We start from the raw sequence: 20,455 nt of genomic DNA on the forward strand, positions 1-20,455 counted from the left end.
TATTTTTTTATTTATTTTATAAGTCATTCTACATTCGGAACTCCCTGATGATCACCTTATCTGCATGAAGACCAACGTCGTTTCCAGTAACTTTCCATGACTGGATATACCTGCACTACCAGAACACATCTGCCTTAAACAAATAATGACTGGTTTACACTATTATTTATTTTGTTTCCTAATACATAGCCAGGGCGGCAGTGGCTCAGTGGTTCATGTAGTTTGTCTACAAAGCGAAAGGTTGGTGCTTCGATCCCCGGTTCCACCTGACCAAGTGTCGAGGTGTCCATGAGCAAGACACCTAACCCCAGCTGCTCCCGACAAGCTGGATGGCGCCTTGGATGGCTGACACCGCCGTCGGTGTATGAATGAGTGAGTGAATGGGTGAATGTGAGGGTATATACATGTGAGGCAAATATGTAAAGCGCTTTGGTGGCCATTGGGTCTGTGAAAGCGCTATATAAATGCAGTCCATTTACCATTTACATGTCAGACAGTCTCACGCAAAATGATGAACAACAACTAGCTATGAAACTATATGCACAATAGTACATCTGACAACATCACGGGAGAGGCTATATGAACACTGCAGTTATGCTCGTAACTGTTTGACTTGCCGGCGGGGGTCATCTCTGGTATTTTAGCTAATAGTTTAACACAATGCAAAGGACCGGCATATAATTGCTTAATATTTCTTATAGGAAGAAGATATATAGTGTAGGGTCTGGACCAATCAGACACACACTAATTATTCATATTCACTATATTTAATGAATATAAAGGTCTATGAAACTCTCCCCCAAAACTAACCTCACAAATGAAGTTACTTTGTCAGCCGGGTGTCCGGTTACAGAACACTTTAAGACTGATAACAGACTTTACGACCTCAAAGGAATGTGGCCACATGCGCCACATGCTTAAGAGAGAGAGACCATCTTTAATTAAATAAACTTTGCGGTGTTACTCTGATCTATGAAGGAACATGCCTCACAGAAACTGTGATGATTTACTGTCTCGTGTACTATTAGGTATAACAACATGGTATGTTTGATTGGGGTGTATGTGGTTGAACAACCACCCTACGGTCAATATAACCTCACCTGTATCATGCTTCCTAGCAAATTAATCCTCATTTAATGACACACACTTTGATGTACATCACCTTCTCTTAGAATGCAATGTGAATTTGTTATGTCTATTTGAGCTTGAATGAACAGTCTAAGCATGCTGGGGACAAAGACCATAAATCAACTAAGAGCCGCTTCCCCTCTCGGACATGTCACCTTACTCATAGGTCCATTCAAACCTTAGGGGTTGGTTCTTTCTCAGGGTATATCAGAGGCAGGCAACAGTGACCGCCCTCTCTTAGTTTTTTCATCCAGCCGCAACACTGTTCTGGTGAGACTGGGGAGCCCCCTCCCCCTCCACGGGGGCCCCAGGGCCCAGCAGGCCTCGATTCCAACCAGATCCGGCCTCATGGAAAAGAGAGAAGACTCTCTCACAAAGAACCAAGGACAATCTCAGGAGTTTTGGAACAAAGACTCCAACCAACAAAGACTCCAACCAACAACGATTCCAATCACCCATCCTTCCGACTTCCTCACTTCTCCTGGGTGCTCGGCGTTCACCAAACCAGTCATGCGTTCCTGGAGAAAGAGAACGCTCAACCAACTTCCACTTGACACTGCCGGAACCATCAACGACTCCAATTTTCAACAACTTCAAGAATTGTTCCCATTACAAATGCAAGTATTCAATTCAATGAAATGTGAAAATGAAATTCTGATGGTTCTTCTCATAGACCCTCTTCCGGTTTCCAATTTCATCCTATCACTAACCTATTTATGTATTCATGTGTGTATGTTGTTTAGTTTATTTATATTCATATAAATATCTATATTTAGTTAATAAAACTTGTACATAATATGTATTTGGTTCTGTTTTGTTTGCAATACAAGTCACTTTACGATCACGGTTTTTGCTACTGGCTCAAAGTACTGTACAGGCGAAGAAATAATTATTCTTCGGTGGCCATGGAAGATACCCTTTATTAGAATAAATAAATTTTATTCTAATAAAGGGTATCTTCCCCCCCACCTTCAAAATATCATATATAACTAGACATATAAGCAATTACAATACATAAAATACATATAATGTAAGACTTGAAAAGGAAGCTTTAAGCATCTTAGGCACAAGTTGTCACACCACATGGACTGTTTTGCACTGTTCTCGCCTTAGATGTCATGGTTATACATTTAATGTCATCATTATGTTCAGGTATGTGTTTCTCGTTATCTCCACTACTTAAGTTCAGTTCTGTTTGAGTTTCATTGCCGGGTCTTGTCAGTGTGTACATTGTATTCTGAGTTGGAATTTGTCTTGTGGCTTATTAAAACCTGTTATACTTCATCTTCCTCATTGTGCTTTTGTCTTGTACCACACAAGCCGTGACAGAAGACCCAGTGACTCATTTTTTTTTTTTTTTGTCACAGTTCGTGTTTTTTGTTTCTGTTTTCATTTGTTATGGACCTCCCTGCTGTGAAGCTACTGTGCCTTGAGCAGGGAAAATGCTCCCTTGAGGCTCACCTAGAGGATTTCCTCGATCTGGCCTACCTGGTGACCTTCCAGGACGACTGCATTGGCACGTTAGCTTTGCCGCCTTTGTGGAGTGGGTGCTGGTATCCTTTAGGGCTGATAATGTCACCAGCCCCACTCCCAACTTAGTGCCCAGCCAGAGCCCATCAGACTGTGTAGAGCAGCAGGAGACCACCGCAGACATCGATCCCTTCTCCACAGGGAGTGTTTGTCGAATCAGTGGGCAAGAATAAGAGCCCCTCCCACCCTCCCACCACAGAGAGTTAGACTCTGGCATCACTAAATATTGACTGAGTTGGGATATACAGTAGTAAATCTGTATTACCCCTTACCATCGTATTGCAGAATCTTCTTCATCTGTCTCGTCAGTCCCGCCCAGCCTAACTCTCCCAACTCCTCCCATAACAACTATGGAAGATTTGACTTGTCTCATTGGACTATTTATTTTTCGTCCATTTCGTCCTCAGGAGTCAGAGGTCAGACCTCCCCACGCCTTCGTTGCAGATGTCCGCAGCTCTCTGGCCATTTGCAGGTTCTTTTTCCCAGTTGCTTATAAACACATTAATGGATAAAGTCTCATTACACTGTATTCAGTACAAACTGGGCTACATTAGAAGTAGAGGATGAAGCACACATTTCATGCAGAACACACTGTTTTTTTATTTTGTTTTTTCAGTTGTAATGCCACGATGTTGGACCGATCATGATAATAAGGAGATTATCATTACACAAGAGTAGGTGTTAAAACTTCATGCTGATTTGTACTCGGCTTTCGCCAAGATAATCACCAACTAAGACGTAGCTTTACAGTACCCTATGCTTCTCCATCCATTTACGCTTCTTTCCATCTGGTGACGTGAATCTCCTTCTGTATGGTGTTAATAGCGGCAGTGTATTGCGCGTCAACACACACAACGACTGCAACCACAGTGCGGTCCCCCCATAACAACCCTCTGGATTGAGCGGAGTAGGGAACATCTCTAGGGTCTTCAAGTGGGCACCTTCTGTCCTCAGTGTTTCGTCGACTAGCCCACGACACCTCAAGAGGGCTCGACAGTGACTCTGGCGTCCCAGAGTCACCCCCCTCCGTCCCCCACTCAACTCAGCCCAGCTTACTGACCTCTACTTCCCTCTTGCTGCTGAGACCTAACCACAATCTCACAATCTCTCCGCAACCTAACCATACGCACCAACCCGTTTGACTAAGGCTGTCGAGCCCCACTGGTGCTTTAATATGCAGTTTCAGTGGCAACGGTTCCGTATGGCATACCACCTACCACAAAACACAATATCTGCCCAACCACCCGTCATTCACGCAATATACACAGGAACGTAATGACTGTAAATACTATACAACCTATACAAATAAACCAACAGACTCTTCAAGTTTTCAAGAAATCTACGAAACCGTAGCTTGGCGGCCTGTACACAGCCAGCTAGAATCTTTCCGTCTCAAAGATTTCCGAAGAATCTTTCCGAAGGTTTCACTTTCAAACACTTTGAAGACTTGCAGCTGTGATTTAGAACATAGGGATCAAATTATAGCAATTAATTAGCATTTTTACAAGGTTGTCTAAAGGGGGGAATTATAACCCTCAGATCCTTTGATCAGAGTAGAAGTTCATCAACAATCAGCAACTTACTTTCTGACCAAGTGTAAGCAAATTTTGCAGTAAGATAAATTGGTTGTACAGTATTATTACAGCGGTATAATGATTATAATGAAACTAAAAAATATGACATGAAAAATTATTGTCTGCCATGGGAACATCACAATAAAGAGTTAGTAGAAATTAAGCAGACAGTCAACTAATATTTTAATGAGAGTTAGTTGACATGTAGTTGCAAAGTTACTTATAGTCAACATAATGTTCAAAAGGGACCATCAAAATTAATTGTTATCAAATGTCTTATATCAGTCAGCTGCATCTGTCAATTTTAAGGACAGACATCCACATCTAGTATGCACAAAACATTGTCAGCTAGTATCAGTGTACAATTAACAATTGTATCTCAAGGTCTCCAGATAAAATTGCTATCTTACTCGTTGCCTCCCATCCTAGTTACACCTTTTTTAAGTGCTTCCTATTAGCAAATAGTTTAGGTCAGTTAGAGCAAAATACACCAGGTGTGTAACTGATCTGGTCCATAGATCCTGTTTTATCCTCTTTTCTGTTTTATGCATGTGCAATGATTTTTGTGTGTTTTTGCAGCATACCTAACTCCAATCCTAACCATAACTTTACCCACGACAACTTTGATGAACAAAGAAATGTCATAAACATAATTTTTTTGGAGTGACAAATACAGTTAGAAAGGTTTACGGCTGAGAAAGAATGAAGGGAAGACAAAAGAGAATAGTCTACATGGAACAATTTTAGTGACAAGAATTGCAAAGAATGATTCCAAAATATAATCTAGAGAGATCTTATGCTGTCTAATGAAAATGACCACTTATTATTTTAATAAATTGGGCTTTAGCCCAAAAGTTTTAATGGATTAGTAACTCTCAAAATTCCAGACAGTAACACGTTTCTTTTGCTCACAACAAGTTACTTCAAATAGAGGCCTCAGGCAAGTATTCAAATTCACCTGTCAAAGTCAATCACGTTATCCTTCAGCATTCAAAATTATCAAAAAACTATGAAATCGATGTATAATAAAGAATAACTGACTTTATTTGGTAGGTTTTATCACAATGTTAAATAACATGGGTAGTTAAATTGTCACATAGTCAATCAATCTTGTTCTTGTTCTTTACCCCAAACAGCTTAATTATATTATAATTATTGACAATACAAAAAGAAAGCTCTATTAAAATCTAACCAGTATAGAAAGTCACATTACAAACAATGATAATTCAAAGACATCATTGGTGTAGTAGGAATGTAAATAATTAAAAAAGGAAATAGCCCCACAGTTTGGATTTGTTTTTGTGGAAGCAGGAGTGGCAACACTGGTTATTCAGGTGCTAGAGGCAAGATGCTTTGACATATATATAAATATAAATAAATATATATATATATATATATATATATATATATATATATATATATATATATATATATATATATATATATATAATCTGTCTGTCTGTCTGACTGACACAAACATACCCTTCTTTTCCATAAACTGACTCACTGGCAGAAGCTGCAGTAATAGCTCCAACGATACCACCGATAATTCCAGGCATTCCATGCAGGTTATGTATACCACAAGTGTCTTGTATTTTCAGAGTTTTTTCCATAAAAGGCTGATAAGGAAAATATATAAAAAGTATAGTTGCATTCGTGCTTATACTGTCTATAATTTAGACTTCAAATAAATGTTTAAATGTTTGACAATTAGATGTGCTTTATACAGTAAATATTTTTTTTAAACCATCCACATTTTTTATTAATATATACTAGATGTTTCCTTTCCATACTTCAATATGAGCAATTTCAGTACTGTAAAACACTGTAAAACTCACAGTCAGAAACAGATATCCAAGTGTTGAAACAACGCCTGAACAGAATCCCACTATCAGAGAGCCGTAAGGTGTAATCATAAACTCTGAAGCTGTTCCCATCGCAAGACCACCAGCCAAGGTAGCATTCTGAATATGTACCTGAACAAAGTCAAGAAAATATAAGGGTTACTTTATGTATAAATAAATAAGGATCAACTCAGATATCACAGATAGTCTCAAGAAATTTACCATGTCAAGCTTTCCATGTTTCTGTGAGAGACTTGAAATGGCAAAGGTAGTGAGAACTGATGAGGCCAGTGCGAGGTAGGTATTTATAACAGCTCTGTGCTGCCCATCTCCATGATCTACAATAGCAGAATTAAAACTGGGCCAGAACATCCACAGAAAGAGAGTGCCTGATAAAGGGAGATGGAAGAAAAGAACAGTTCCCAATGTCTGTATAGCTTATTGGATAGCCCCTGGGGTAATATGTCCTTTTAAATTTTATATTCTTCCAAAACACTAAAATATCAACAAAAAGCACAACACGTTTCCTCATTGCCAAAAGGTGACGAAATATAACGTTGCATGTAGCTAATGGGATAAAACAATTTTTTCTGTCATCATTTAATCACCCTGTCAAATCTTACAAACCTGTATGAATGTCTTTCTTCTGCTCAACACACAATATGATAGTTTAAAATAACTGGGGTAACCAAACTGTTGAATATGGGTAAACATTCCATAGTATGGAAAAAAAATACTATGGAAGTCAATGTTTGGAACAACTTGAGAAATGATGACAGAATTTTATTTTGGGTCGAACTATCCCTTTAAGAGGTTTTGAAAAGGCAAAATATGATTAAATTGAAAATTGCACCATTTGCTGAAGTGGTAATTTTGAATAAATATGTACTTAAATGTAAAATATCTTGCAAAATCAACAGCTCTTCTAGTGCCGTTTTGTTATAGCTTGATTAATACAACAGGGGGAAGCTGATAAATGACTTTTTTCACTACTCACCAATCATTGCAAACACATCCGAGTGGTATACAGATCCTTGATCATTTTTGCTCTGAGATAGCAATGGTCGATATAAGATCCAAGATATGGTCAAACCATAATATGCTCCAAAAGTGTGGATGACCATGTAACCACCAGCATCTTTCACCTATGCATGAATGAAGCCATCAAAAATGATAAATTCCAGCACTGATGTTACTTGTTGGTATAAAACAGGAAGATTCAAACTTACATGAAGGAGTTCTAAAATTATATATTCCTCAACTGCAAACAGGGTGACTCCAAACAGAGTAAGAACCATCAGCTGCACTGGACTGACCTTTCCAAGACAAGCGCCATATGCAAGGAGACAGCCAGCCACACAGAAATCTGAATTGATGAGGCTGATTGAAAAATGACAGTGAAATTCTTTAGTTACAGATTAAAGATGCATATATTAAAGGGCACCTATTATGCAAAATTCACTTTTACATGCTGTTTGAACATAAATGTGTGTTGGCAGTGTGTGAGCAAAACCACCCTAGGATGATAAAAATGCACCCAGTGTTTTTTTTTACAATCTCAATAATTCATATGCACTCTCTCAGAATGAGCTGTTCTAAGATTCAGCTTTTTGTGACGTAGAACATGGGAAAGGGGTTTGATTGACAGTGTGGTTGGTGGTTGGTACCTCCCTCCGTGATCTGATCCTCCATTGTTGTTTCAACGACAGCCGGACCGCTGTTCTGAAGATTTGTGCTGCCTTCTAGAAAATGCCTCCTAAGAAAAATAAGTGTTTTGTTGTGGGCTGTAATACTTCGCATAGTTGTTTGCACTTGCTTCCGACATCAGAGCTACTGAAAATGCAGTGGGTGGATTTTATTTATGAAGGAAATGCGCCTCTTACACTCCCGAAGTACGTTTATGTTAGCTCAAATTATTTTGAGAGTGACTGTTTTTTGAACGGCGGTCAATTCAAAGCAGGTCTTGCTACAAAATTAATCCTCAAGGGTGGATCGTTGCTTAGTGTTCGCGATCTAACGACAATTCTTGAAGAAGTAAGTGTATTTTATGATTTCTGAGGTAACGTTAATAGTCATCGACAACAAATGTTGTTGTCGTCGTCGTATGATTTATGCAATTTAAATCTTTTAAATAACCACACGTTTTCATATATTTTTTAAGATATTGTTATTGTTATTATCGGTATTTGTGTTTTCAAACATTTGCGTCAACGTTATCACAGTTTGTGTGTGTCTGTGTGTGTGTTGCACAGCGATGACAACGCAATGAGTTCATAAATGTATCAAATAACCATTCCGAGACATCCTGGTACATTCTCGATCGTGTTTCTTCAGCCGGAGTATCTTCGTCATCTGGGTCGGACTCTGGTTCAAACATACGGCCGAATGCCATACACAATTGCGGCTCTATCACTCTCGGCCATTATGGTTCTACCGACTGTTAATTGCCATAGTTATGCAAGTTACGCCCACATCCAGCGGCAGGGTGGGGATTAGCAGCTCATTTGCATTTAAGGTCGTCTGCCTCAAAACAGCTTGTTTCAAAACAGGCCCCAAAAATTACACATTCAAATGGTTATAATAAATTAACTGGGGGGTATTTTGTGCTGAAACTTCACAAATACATTCTGGGGACACCCAAGACCAATATTACATCTTGTAAAAAGGGCCATAATAGGTGCCCTTTAAACATTGCTTCTAAAATGGAACAGTGAATCACATCGAATCAGTCATGTGACACTTAGGGTTAGGAGGCTTAAACATAAAGGCGAACGTATCAATAATGTCAATAAGTAGATTACAATAATCAATTACTTCTCAATCCCAATTTTTATTTTCCAGTCATCACTGTCAAGGTAATGAAACCAGCCTTGCATCAGCAGAGCCCATTGAATTCCAAAAGCTGCGATGAGAAAATTGAACCCAACTCCACCGAAACTATAACGCTTAAGAAAGGTCATGAGAAATCCAAAACCAACAAAGATCATCACATGCACATCCTGAAAACCTGAGGAAACAGAAAACAAAGTTAGAGTGTGAATATGTACATGATTATGAGCAGATAAAGTGCAGTAAATTTAACACATTGCAGTGAAACATGCTGGTGATGTTACTTATTTGCATATCTATAGTAAAAATCATTCTCTAAATTCGAGGAAATATTTTTTTCTTCTTTTGTGTTCGATCCAATGTGTGTCAGACTCCTCATTATAACGAACAAACACACCAAACAGGATGATCATAGCAATCTGCCAGACAAAGCAGACTGCTGGAAGACTGATTCGAATATTGGTGTTTTTGGTCATTTTAAGTCTTGTTGATTTTCCCAAAGAGAGGTTCTGGAGATGACAGTGACATTCCTTTCAACAGGAACATGTGATTCAGCTTTTGTCATAAAGGTTTAATAGTGAGGTCTGGAGGTGTGTCTGGACATCAGCAGCTAGCCACTCCTACAAAGACATAAACACACATACTTATAACAAAAAGTTGTAAACAATTTCAAATATTATAACAAATATATAAATAAATAAAAAACTCACTCATCAAACAATCAAGATAATACAAACCCATAAATATAAATATAGCATAGCTTTACATACATATTCACTTTGGAAATGATAAGAGGTTGCAATTTTGTAACTTTTTATCTTCCCCTTTTACAGTTAGTTTTCTGCAACGTGATCTCATGAGAATATGCGTGTATTTTTACGTTTATTGTAGTTCTAGCACACGTACATTTACTTACAATTTTCATATACACAGAAACGTGTAATACTGACGTATTGACAGCACTAAAGCGTACAATATTTACGTATTGACAGTAACAATGGTGGCAAACCTTGGAAACCTTGTCTGTTCTTATATTTTTGTTTATATGTGTTTTGTTTTTGTTTGTTTTTTGGTCGATGTGTGTATTTTGTAGAGTTGTATGTATTTCTGCAATACTAATAAATTAAAAAAAACAAACAATGGTGGCAAAGACGAGGCGAGGATCTACATGATGCAATTGCGTCATTATATAGATCATGCGGGCAACTGCTGCAGCCTACCAGTGAGCCCGGCGTGACGTCACGCCCAATGAAGGGCGCCCGCGCCTTCATTGCGTCACAGCCCGCCAGAATGGGCGTGGCTTAGCGTATTAAAGTAGGGGCTGTAGGCTGACTTCCCTGGTTTTTCGTCGACTTAAGCGAAGTCGATCGTGGCGCGAGCACGGCCGGTTACGCAATACTCGTTCCCTCTCTAGAGAGAACCGAGGTTACGTTAGTAACCGAGTATCGTTCTCTTACGAGAGGTTCTCTCGTATTGCGTAAGTTTAGCCTACGCTACGGGAACACTTTGCATCCACCATGAGACCCCGAACTTTCAGGAGAACCCCATAAGTGGAAAAAATAAGGTTGCCAGCCACGCGCACCATCACTTGTACATAAGCACACATAGGGAATACAGAGCAGCGCGCCGGTCTGTATAGGCACATGGCACATACCCTACTAGTGCAGCTCAACCAGGAGAGCTGACTCACGTGAGAGTGATCTGAGCAGGAAGATCTGGGCAGAATACACCTCTCCTTCAAACTGACAAAAGTTTAGCCTGCAAGGCAGGAACTTCTTGGTTATAAAACCTGACAAAGGTAGACGGAGAGCTCCAGCCCGCCGCTACACATATGTCATGGATAGAAATCCCACTTGACCACGCCCACAACGAGGCCATGCCTCTCGTGGAATGAGCCCTGATGCCCAGAGGGCATTGCAGACCTTTTGACGCGAACGCAGCTGCTATAGCGTCCACTATCCATCTGGACAGGCTCTGGAGGCGAGACCCTTGGTGCGCCCACCAAACGAAACAAAAAGCTGTTCTGAACACCTGAAGGAGGCGGAGCGCGTAATGTAAAATTTCAGCGCCCTGACAGGGCAGAGGAGATTCCCCTCACTTTCGCTGTCAGATCCTGGCAGAGCTGACAGCGAAATAACTTGCGCTCTGAATGGAGTGCCCATCACTTTAGGAACATAGCCATGTCTAGGTCTGAGGATGACTTTAGAGTCATTCGGCCCGAACTCAAGACACGACACGCTGACAGACAGCGCATGCAGGTCCCCCACACGTTTTACTGACGACAGTGCAGTCAGAAAGACGGTTTCCAGTGATAGATATTTCAACCCCACGGAGTCTAGTGGTTCAAATGGAAAGGCTTTCAGGGCCTCGAGGACCAATGAAAGATCCCACATAGGAACCGACGGGGGACACGGCGGGTTCATGCTTCTAGCTCCTCTAAGGAAGCGGATGACCAACTCATGTCTTCCCAGTGATTGGCCGTGCGTCGATTCTGCGAATGCTGCCACGGCCGCCATGTATACTTTGAGCGTAGATGGGGACCTCCCCTTATCCAACAGCTCTTGTAGAAAGGTGAGCAGATGCGCCACCCCGCATGTCCGTGGGTCCAGACCTCTGTCGGTGCACCATCCGGAGAACACCGACCATTTAGACATGTAGAGCCTTCTCGTGGAAGGAGCTCTAGGCTGCGTGATCGTGTTCATCACTCCTTCTGGCAGGGCAATGAGTACCCGTTGATCAACCATGCGTGCAGAGACCAGCGCTCTGTATGGGGATGCCAGATCACGCCGCGAGCCTGAGAGACGAGATCTGCCCTCACCGGAATCAGCCACGGAGCTGTAAGTGACAGCCGTGCTAGTTCCGGGAACAAAATCTGATTCTCCCAACGCGGGGCTATGAGGAGCACCGAGTGGCGCGACCGTCTTGGACCATTCCCCTGGGGGAACATTGTCCCTGGACAGTTTGTCTGGGCCGTCGTTCAAATGGCCAGGCCCATGCGCCGCCCTCAGCGAACGCAGGTGCATCTGAGACCAAATAAGGAGGCGTTCCGTCAGATTGCAGAGATTTCTGGATCTGACACCGCCCTGATGGTTTACATAGGATACCACAGACATGTTGTCCGAGACTTTCCGAAAAGAGATGGTTCCCATCATCACTCCCTGATGGTACCAGTCGGCTACTAACCAGGGCTGCAGAGCCGCTATGCAGGTCTGAGTCACTCTGATTTTCTGGCCGCCAGAAACCCAGGCTCGGCGGGACGAGCGAGCATTCAACAAGCGTTGGAGCGGGCGCATGCGCAGTAGGCCCAGCTGAAGCTCCGCTGCAGCTGATGCTATACAGCCCAACATCCTTTGAAATGTTTTCAAAGGGAGAAAACTGCCCTTCTAGAAAGATGCGGCTAGGTGGCGAACACGGCGTATGCGCTGTGTCGATAAACGAGCCGTCATGGTCACCGAGTCCAGTTCTATTCCTAAAAAGGAAATTGACTGGCTGGGCAGTAATGAGCTCTTGGTCCAGTTGACCGTGAAACCCAAGCTTTCCAAGTGACTGAGAAGCACTGTTCTGTGAGATAGCAGTTCTGTCTCTGACTGTGCCAATATCAGCCAATCGTCCAGATAGTTCAGTATACCTGACCGTCAAAGGCAAATCTCTAAAATTGCCTGTGACGGGGTATTATCTGAATCTGAAAATAGGCATCCTTCAGATCTAGAGAAATAAACCAATCCCTCAGGCGAACGTGCGCGAGGATTTTCCTGGTCGTAAGCATTTTGAACGGTCTTTTCGCAAGCACTTTGTTCAAATGTCTCAGATCTAGGATTGGTCTGAAGGCTCCGTCCTTCATGGGTACGAGAAAATATCGGCTGTAAAAATCTGACTCGCTCAGAGAAGGCGGTACCTTTTCTATAGCCCCTTTGCACAGCGGCTTGCTATTTCTGCGTGAAGTAGGTGTGCTACTTCCGCATTCACTATCGTTGCGGTCCGGGCTTGAAAGCGCGGGGACGGCGAATGAATTGAAGTGTATAGCCCTGCTTTATTGTGCTCAGCACCCATTCTGAAATCCTTGGGATAGTTTTCCACGCAGCTATGTGAGCTGCTAGGGGGCGAATGGCGTCCGGGTTCAGATCTCGTGAAACTGGCTTGTGAAACTGAACCGGAGCCGAAAGCGCGGCGCGCGCGCTCTCGGTTCTGGGCAATGGCTGCTCGCTGAAAGCCGAAACCGGCTGATTTATGTGAGATGTCCTAATCATAAGGGATGGGGAACATTCTTTTTTCACTTTTTGACGCGCGAGCAGCACTCCGGGCGGAAAAGCTTCCTGTAAGCGTGTGCGCGGGCACGAGACTTACAAGTGTATTTGACGCCCCGATCATAATGGATGGGGAGCGTTCTTATTAATGCCCTGCGTTTTGTGATAACACTTAAACGCGCGGCGGAGCCCGGGGGGAGGTTTGTGTTAGCAAGCGTGAACGCTCTCCGGCGGGCATGAGACTTACATTCATAAAATTATTTTTTGATCGTGTAACAGAGCGGGCAGATAGTGGGCACAGACCTGTGGACACATTTCTTACATTCAACACTCGAGCGGCTTTTCTGCGCTTTATGAGAGTGTGCTCTGTGAGTGACACAAGATTCGAAGTGCTTGTGTGTAGGGGTGAACACTTGGGCGTGGGCACTTTCACTACACTTAAAACACCGACGGTGTGAGCCGGACCAGACATTATACTCTTTTTGAGATTTCTCTGGGTCGCCGTGAAAACGGCGTTTGTGTGCAGGCGAGAGGGTGAACAAACTGGCTCGTTGGCTGCTAAATGAATCACTGCAGTAGCCTGTTTGAAAGAGAGCTAGCTCGAGATCTCTCTGCATGATGCGCGAACGGGGACGCGAGGGCGGGGTAGCTCTCTTGTAACGTAAAGAGAGCTAGGCGCGTGCTTGTTGGTCGAGCAGAACTGTATACAAATTTCTGCTTTTTCCACGCATCCAGTACGTCGCGAATGTTGATGCCCGTCCGGGTCATGCAGAGGGCTCGAAAGGGCTCTGCAGGACGCGCGAACGGTAACGCGAGTGCGGGGTAGCTCTCTTGTAAAGTAAAGAGAGCTAGCCATGTGCTCGTTGGTCGAGCAGAACTGGGAACAGTGTTTGTATGAGGGCGCGCGCACAAGTAGTGGGCACGGGACCTACATGTGACACAGATGATGCCCGTCCGGGTCATGCAGAGAGCTCGAGAGGGCCCAGGCAGAGAGCGCAGATGGGCGGTCTCCAACGCTGAGCAGCTCTGCACGAGCCATAGGAAGTGCGAGACATCTTGAAAAAGACGTCTCGCTGCTCTTTTAGGAAGTGTAGAACACAGAATACAGAGATAAAAGGATATGTCACCGGATAGCGTAGCTCGCACGGATGGCTGAAGGTGGCGAAGACGGCCGGCTTCCTCAGTGCTGTCCTAAGCTGGCTTTTTCGCTTGTTCGACGGCGGCGGTGGCTTGTCTCAGACCCAGCGATGCGAAGAGCTCGCTGAAGAGACGAAAAATCAGGGAAGTCAGCCTACAGCCCCTACCTTTATACGCTAAGCCACGCCCATTCTGGCGGGCTGTGACGCTATGAAGGCGAGGGCGCCCTTCATTGGGTGTGACGTCACGCCGGGCTCACTGGTAGGCTGCAGCAGTTGCCCGCAGTGCAGCCAATGAGCACGCGAGATGGCCTTCTCTAGGTCTGCAAGCTGCTGCACTGCGTTGACAATGAATACAAAATTAAGGATCATTTTTTGGCTTCAATATCTCGAGAAGATGAATCTTTCCCGTAGCGTAGGCTAAACTTTCGCAAAACGAGAGAACCTCTCGTAAGAGAACTCATAATTTCCATATAGCATGATGTGTGAGTTACATGCTTACATAAAATTGTTGTTACTGCTGCTCAGATAAAAGGCTTCTGTAGTGTCAAAGATTTTCCCCTCACATTTGCGTGAAGCATGTGCAGTATGTGCAACATTTATATTGTGCAATATTCAGTTACTATGAAATGTTCTCACACAACAACATGCTAGTGTGTCAAGCCATCACCATCACTTCTCACCTTGAGTGGCTAGAATATTATTTTTTTTACCTAAAGTTAAAATATTTTATTCTACTTAGCCTTACTCTTACTTATCATGACCTCATAATGAACAAGATTTTTGATTAAGCTTATCTAATTGGCTTCTTTGGGTATCAACAGACTGCAACAGAGTAATATTATCAATATATTTATCTACAGATAAATTTTATTTAATGTTTTATTCAATTTTATTTTCTATCTGGTTGTAGCAATCTAGTCCGTCACTGCTTACATTTTTATAAAAAAAAAATGCCTTTGTTAAAAAAGGGGTTTTAAACTCTTATCGGATTGACTAAATTACTTATCTGGTTGTAAACAACACTTCCCCTGCAGATTTACAAAAAGAGCACACGCCATACTTAAACATCAATTCCTGATATATAGTTTTATCAGCTATAAAGGCATGTATCAACATCTGAAGAAATGTGCAAGCAAACAATCTCAGATACTAATCTGTAATGTTTTATACTCAGAGAAAGTGCATAATTTGTTATACCATTTTACCAAGTTCAAAACAATTGCTAGAGGTTAATGTTTTACTAAAGGTATATTCCTCGCTTACCTGCATTATATTACTTACCTTATACCTTATATTATATTAAGACTAAATCTCTACAACAGTGGACAGATTAGTAACTTTCTCAAAACACCTAACTGTATTTCAGGAAAGCAAATAAATTAATAAAAGGATTATATTATTGTCTTGAAGTAATCAAGATACATTTTCTTTCTTTTGTTATTTAATAATTAATGTATCAGAAGGTTAACTATGCTTAGCAAGACAAAAATATTTCGTGTTGAGTAACAGTCAAGGTGAGGCTTTGTGCGACTTGTAAGTTGGGAACTATCCTTGAAGGAATAGACACCTAAGTGAGGCACGCCCACACACCAAGGGCCAGATTTACAAACAACAAAAACACTCTTTTGTTGTTAAACTACTGTCAGGGTTTACTAAAGACACGCAGTTAAAAATTAGTGATGAAAATGCATGGGCAGAGTCATTTTTGCAACTGAACTTATTGCATGCATTTGTCATTTCAGACACAAAATTGATGGAAGGAGAGTATTTAAATGAATCACACAACCCAAGTTACTAAGGTTTGCGTACCATCACAAATTAGTCTATGTGTGGGAACAGTGATGTTGCCGCTATACCGCACATAGCGATGCAGTTGAAGGTAAGTCACTGGGAAATTACCAGATCGTCAGGTTCCTGAGGAGAGCGAGGAGACCGAATCCGCCTCCCCCTATACTCTCTTGGGACCTGTCTCTGGTGCTCAGTGTGTGTATGTATGTGAGAGAGACGCGTAAGTGACAGAGAGACAAAGGGAGAGCAGGGAAAGGAAATGCAGCTGAAAGAATATGCTGCGTGTTTTAAATAGCGTTAAAAAATAAATTAATAATGAAACGCAATATGTGGCAGCCGGTGTTGATTCTGTAGCGTACCGTCACAAATTAGTCTATGTGTGGGAACAGTGATGTTGCCGCTATCGCCGCACATCACGATGCAGTTGATGGTAAGTCACTGGAAAATTACCAGGTCGTCAGGTTCCTAGGGAGAGCGAGGAGACTGAATCCGCCTCCCTATACTCTCTTGGGACCTGTCTCTGGTGCTCAGCGCACTGCAGAGACCTCCATTCGAACCACTGCATTCAGGTGAGTTAAAGATCCTGTCACTAAAGACAGTGCTCCTGACTGCTCTGGCTTCCATCAAGAGGGTAAGGGACCTGCAAGCATTTTCGGTCGACGAATCGTGCCTAGAATTCGGGCCGGCCAACTCTCACGTTGTCTTGAGACCCCGGCCTGGATACGTGCCCAAGGTTCCCACAACACGCTTCAGAGGAGGCAGAAGCTTTTCTCTGTCCTGTCCGCTCCTTGCGGTTATACGTGGACGGAACGCAAAGCTTCAGGACCTCAAATCAGCTCTTCGTCTGTCACGGAGGCCAGCAGAAGGGAAAGCCTGTCTCCAAACAGAGGTTAGCCCACTGGATAGTGGATGCTATTGTCTTGCCGTATAAGTCCCAATACATGCCTTGCCCATTTGGGTTGCGAGCACACTCAACTAGAAGTGTTGCTTCCTCCTGGGCGCTGGCTCAAGGCACATCGCTGACAGATATATGTAGAGCTGCGGGTTGGGCGACACCTAACATGTTCGCTAGATTCTATAGCCTCCGTGTAGAACCGGTATCTTCCCATACACTTGCCCCCAGTGACCAGTAGGGATGGGAATTGATAAGATTTTATCAATATCAATGCCACTAACGATTCTGCTTATCGATCCGATTCTTTAACGATTCTCTTATCGATTCCTGATAGCACTGTGTGGGAAAAAGTAGTCTTTTTCGGGGGGGGAAACAAGTCGTTTTAATGCTTACACTTGACTAAGCAAACTGTACTTTTTATGTAATTTCTGTAATAAATGGAACCTTATTGTAAAGTGTTACCGATTAGTTATACACCGATTAAACGTCCCGTGAGTTCAGTGTTGGAAAGATCAGTTGTTTTAACCATTCATTAAAACGAATCGGTTCAAATGAGTCATTAGTTCGCGAATTGGACGTGTCATTATCGGACGTGTGCGCGTTGTGTGATTATCCCGCCAGTTGGGACATCCCACAAGATGTGTGTCATCACAGAAAACATTTCATCACTGGATCGTTTTTTTTTTCGTTTATTTGAAGTGTGATTATGTCAGCTGAATGTGCGGAAGACTTTTCAGAGAAGATAAGGCAACGTATTTTAGCACAATTCACACCCAGCGGCAATTCAGTAAAAACAAATCTCCGAATGCTCCACATAAAACTTTAGTCTCCCTACCTTACCATCGTGTCGTTTATTTTGATTAATATGTGCGAGGGAGAGAGGAAGACAGCGCTTAGTTTTGAGACGGTGAAGCCTACTTTCGCCTTGCTCCGAAGAGAGAGAGTGCGTGCGCGCGACCGGGGCTCTCTCTCTCTCTCTCTCTCTCTCTGCTCGATCAGTTTAACATGCGCCCTGTCACAAGCGCAGCGGTTCATCTACATTACCAGAGAGAGACAATTTTACTCACTGATCAAATAAGACTTTGCAGGACAAAGATTATCTTTGGACACGGTGCTATGGTGCTTGATAAAGGACAAAAGGGACAGTTGTGAGTTCACGGTCTGTACATACTATGGCTGACTCAGAGCAGGAGCATCGATAAGAGGACTCGTTAACGTCGAGGGCATACAATATCGATGGATCGTAAAATTTAGAACCGGTTCTCGAGTGGAACCGGTTTTCGATTCCCATCCCTAGTGACCAGTAGTGCAAAGGACCTGTTCTTAGTGTCGGCTTGCAACACCACTCCCACCCCGCTGACCCGTATACATGCGTCTATTGGCTGCAGTAGTGTTCCCCAGATATGGCTAACCACGTTGAGTTTCTCCGTCACCCCTGCAGCAGTCAGATGTTGCGGAGCGTCTGACACCAGGCCTACACTAGTATGCATTGTAAAACCTGTGCTAGGCTGGGTGTCCATATGTAGCAGTCCCTGCAGCGACCCCATATGTGTATTCCTCCACAATCAGCTCCTCTGCGGATGAGCCTGTATCTTTCCCTCGACAGAGCCCGTATCTTTCCCTCGGCAGAGTCCGCTCTTTCGTCTCTGCTGGTGTTCTTTCCTCACCATAACTAAGCTGGAACCGTCATAGTGAGCTGACGAAGGGGACATCTCAGTAACATATGGTAACCCTCGTTCCCCGAGAAGGGAACGAAGACGTAAGTCCCCTCACCAAGTTGCTAAGCTTCTGCTGTACGGGCAAGTCATAAGTCCGGCTCCTCAGCGGAAAAACAAGGATGTGATCCACCTTCCGCTCATTATATGCTTGAGCTTTGATGCACAGCAGTTGGTGCAATTATCGCATGCCAATGTGCTTTGGCTCATTTAGTTACACTTGAAGTAGATAGGCTCTCAAGCGAGATCCCCATTCGCCAGAGTCAATGTTTACAGAAAAACAATGTTTATAGCACTTTGCATTTTGCTTAAAAAACTATGTAGACTAATTTTATCTCTGCCAACAAAACTAGCACCAGATGATTATGTTGTGTGTTATGTAGTCGACACATTTATCATTCAGGGTCATGCCAAAGCACAAACAGGATATATTATTTGGTGCTGCATTCCAGTAATTCTTTAAGAGCAAGTCTGTAACAAGAAAAGTGGCAACCCATTAGTGATAACAGACACCCTTTGACCACACCATTCCAACCATTTTTTTGGAACACCACACATTATTCCATAAACTTATTGAAGGATATAGTTTTTTTTTTTGTTTATTTAACAATTGCATTGTCAATCATAAATGCCAAATTAGCTTTGTAGTAATTATAGTAGTTCCCATAAAACTTGGGAATGTAATTGCACTGTTCCCTTTCGTAGTCACTACGAGTTACGTTGTGATGACGAATGGGGTTTGCTCAGAAAGCCTATTACTTCGAGAATATAAATGAGCCAATGGCAAGAAAATACCATGGGTCTGCAGAATTTGAATAGCGTAACTCTGCCCTACCTTGTGGGTATAAAAGGAAGGACGCTGGCAAAATGCAGATATGTTTTCACTTCGGAGCCACGAGTATTCTTCACGCCACAAGCCATTCTGAGATCTTCTCTTCACTCTTCAAGACGAGCTAACTCTCCAGGTGTTGGTGTGACGGTGAATTCCAACAAGATTCACATTGCCTGCTAATCTTTGCAGTGATTGCCAGCATGTGTTTCTCTCTGGTCGCTTCAGCATCTGTGGAGTCTTTTTTCCTCTCACTATAGAGTTTGCGCGCGCGGCACGTCTTTCCAATACAAAAGAGAAAGATGTCTCGCCCTTGCACTTATGTTTGCGGTCGGAAGGTTTCCCAATCTGATCGGCACAGTTGCTGCTTTGTGTGTTTGGGCATTGATCAAACTAAAGCAGCTTTTGTGGATGGTTCATGTTCTCATTGTGGGAACATGACCATCACGACACTTCGGTCGAAAACTAAATGCCAGGGTGACCTGAGGGTGATGGTGTGGAATCAAACGCTGGCGATTCATCCTCGGCCCACCCTCGGAGCGTTCTGTTGTGATGCAGTTGTGTCCTCAGAGTGCTTCGTCCCGTGGTGACCCAAAGCACCCCTCCAAAGCCTGTAGGTTTTCATCGACCATTGTCGCAGAGTCCTATAGAGCTGTGGGGCAGGCTGCCGCCTCTTTGCATGCCATGGCCATCCTGCAAGTGTATCAGGCATGGATGCTCAGGGACATGCACGAGGGTAGGACTGACCCAGGACTCTTTGATTTGATCCCTGGGCCAGGTGATGTCCACTAATGTCATCCAGGTGAGACACCTCTGGCTGAACCTGGCCAATATCCGAGACGCTGAGCGAACCGGTTTGCTGGATGCTCCCATATCCCAGGCAGGCCTCTTTGGCGGCGTGGTTGAGGACTTTGCACAACAGTTCTCAACCGCCCAGAAT

At 43.1% G+C, this 20,455-nt stretch overlaps 2 protein-coding genes across 2 annotated transcripts in view; both read right to left on the bottom strand.

Annotated features, from left to right (window-relative positions):
- rhcgl1 (Rh family, C glycoprotein, like 1) overlaps positions 1-9,984 on the bottom strand; it is a 29,338-nt gene extending 19,354 nt beyond the window's left edge. The window contains 8 exon segments of the mRNA XM_077199902.1: positions 5,701-5,851; positions 6,071-6,208; positions 6,299-6,465; positions 7,074-7,221; positions 7,306-7,456; positions 8,891-9,083; positions 9,194-9,254; positions 9,256-9,984. Coding sequence (XP_077056017.1) covers positions 5,701-5,851; positions 6,071-6,208; positions 6,299-6,465; positions 7,074-7,221; positions 7,306-7,456; positions 8,891-9,083; positions 9,194-9,254; positions 9,256-9,381 — 1,135 coding nt within the window. The 5' untranslated portion in view covers positions 9,382-9,984.
- Positions 1-20,455, bottom strand: part of LOC143706526 (uncharacterized) — a 346,835-nt gene that overhangs the window by 111,868 nt on the left and 214,512 nt on the right. The window lies entirely within an intron of this gene.

Source organism: Siphateles boraxobius, unplaced genomic scaffold (assembly GCF_051911475.1).
Source record: "Siphateles boraxobius isolate OS27281-9 unplaced genomic scaffold, OSU_SipBor_1 41, whole genome shotgun sequence".
In the NCBI taxonomy this organism is placed as follows: Eukaryota; Metazoa; Chordata; class Actinopteri; order Cypriniformes; family Leuciscidae; genus Siphateles; species Siphateles boraxobius.